At 55.1% G+C, this 1,967-nt stretch overlaps 1 protein-coding gene across 3 annotated transcripts in view; it reads right to left on the bottom strand.

The window, feature by feature from the left end:
* GPR107 (G protein-coupled receptor 107) overlaps nt 1-1,040 on the bottom strand; it is a 72,487-nt gene extending 71,447 nt beyond the window's left edge. Inside the window, exon 1 of one of the 3 annotated variants that reach the window (XM_019510669.1) lies at nt 900-1,040. In XM_019510669.1, the coding sequence (XP_019366214.1) occupies nt 900-1,001 (102 nt within the window). In that variant the 5' untranslated portion in view covers nt 1,002-1,040. The remainder of the gene's footprint in view (nt 1-899) is intronic. The other 2 variants (XM_019510666.1, XM_019510668.1) reach the window with 2 other exon arrangements.
* Nucleotides 1,041-1,967: the final 927 nt, after the last annotated feature.

The following is a 1,967-nucleotide window of genomic DNA, read 5'->3' as shown; positions in this document are numbered from 1 at the left end:
TTTCACATGGGCTGCAGCAGTGCACTAATTGGGCCACACCTGGCCCGAGGATAGAGAACCACTGGTCCAGACCTACTGCATCTTCCTGTTTATAGTAAAGCAATATCTCTGGGGATCAGTTAAAGAACTATGACTTTTCCAAGCATGATTTTAAGCCTTGTGAAAAAGTTAAAACAACAAAGGCAGATTTTGCTTTGGGCTTCCAACTCATCAAAAGAACTTAAAAATACAACCTCAATGCAACATTTGTAGAGCATGCTTTGTATTTTTATGCTGTACACATCTCGTATTTCTGACACGGCACAAGTTGGCAGCTGATCCGGGAGTGGAGCCGTGCAGCCCCAACTCCCAGGGTTTTGCACCAATCTGCTTTCTTTAGCCACCAAACCTCATGCAGGGTGACTTTCTCCCGTATCATGAGCAAGCCCATGGTGATCACGCTCAAGACAACACGTTTTTAGATAGACACACCCAGCTGCGAGTTTCGTTCTGGTTTTCCACCTTTGCCAAGAGGAACGGCACAAAAGCAGAACTGTTATCTGTAGGGGTTTTGTTTTTTTTTTTCTCTTGATGGTTATCTCCAACTAAGGTTTGCCTCCAAAGGAGACAGATTTAAGGGGGTGTTTCGTGAGCACGGAAGAAGCAAACCATGCCTGCACCCACCGTGGGACCTGCCTCTGCTCAGCCGTGGCTCCCAAGCGGGCCCAGGCCATGAAGGGCAGTGTTGCCGCCTGCCCCTAGTGACAACGACACTCGGCCCAGATCTTTCAACGGCTGAGTCTTGCGCGGGGGTTTCCTTTCAGGGCCCAGGGGCAGCCCAGGAGAGGGGGCGCCCGGGTCGGGAGACACTCCAGAAGCAAGGGGCAAAGGGAAGGGCCCCCGCGCGCCCCGGGCCTTACTCTGAGCGTGAGGTGGTGTACGCGGCCGTGGCCCCATCCCGCCCACAGCGACAGCAGCGCCAGCGCCTTCCACAGGGGGACGCGCCAACCGCAGGCCGCCATGTTTATTCCAGCATCACCAGCCGCTTCCCCGCCCACTTCCGGGTTCAAGGGTCGCACCACGTGACTTCCCCGCTTCCCTTCCCTTCCCCAGCTGGGAGAGGGAGAGTGCGCGCGCATGCGTCTGGGCCCCGCTGGGGGAGGGCGGAGTGAGCACGAGCGGTCGGACCACGTGACCGCCTCTTCCCCGCCCCGCCTGAGTGGCTTTTAGGGCTGTGCGCATGCGTGTAGGCTGGGTTCGGTATGGGGCGTGGTTGCTTGGAGATAGAGAGAAGTTTTGTCTCATTTAAAAAAATAGCAATGTCATTCAATTTTTTGTTTTTATCCTTCCTAGCACCATCTCCCCTGCCTGTTGGCCCCACTGTTGTTCGCCTCCCTAGGCACTTGGCTGCGGTGTCACCTCTGCCTCAGGCAAATTTTGTGCTGCCCTCCTGGGTTTTCTCCCCCTGCGCTCCCCGGGATTGGCTCTGCAGCCTGTATTCTGCCCTCCCACCCCCTCCCTTGCCGGGGGGACAGGCGCTGAGGGAGGAGGCTGAAATTGGTTGCTTATTCCCAGTTCGTTTTTCAGGCTCCTCGCTGAAGTGGGGTTGAGGCCTGGACAGCAGTGTTGTGTGGAGTAGTCCAATGCGGGGGTGCTCGTTCAGCCTACACGGCTGTATGGGGTCTGGTCCTAGCATACGGGGCTGGATAGAGGTGGCGTAGGAGCCCTGGGGTGCACGGCAGTCTAGGGTCTAATTCTGGCATGTGGGGTGGAATGCAGCCCTGTGCTGCTCTTGTGGCCAGGAGGTTGAGCAGCACTGGCCTCATGTGCTGGTGGAAGTGAAAACCTGCTTTCCCTGACTAACCATGGGAGAGAGAGACATTTCTTTCTGTGTATTGCATATGAGCTTTTCATCTACCTGTTCTCAGATAGTCCAATCTCTCCTTTTTTTTTTTTTTTTCAGACAGTGTGCATCAGTCAATCGAAGC

The sequence above is a fragment of the Gavialis gangeticus genome, unplaced genomic scaffold (assembly GCF_001723915.1).
Source record: "Gavialis gangeticus isolate Ggan-Ray unplaced genomic scaffold, GavGan_comp1, whole genome shotgun sequence".
In the NCBI taxonomy this organism is placed as follows: domain Eukaryota; kingdom Metazoa; phylum Chordata; order Crocodylia; family Gavialidae; genus Gavialis; species Gavialis gangeticus.
This window is presented reverse-complemented; position numbering and strand designations above follow the sequence as displayed.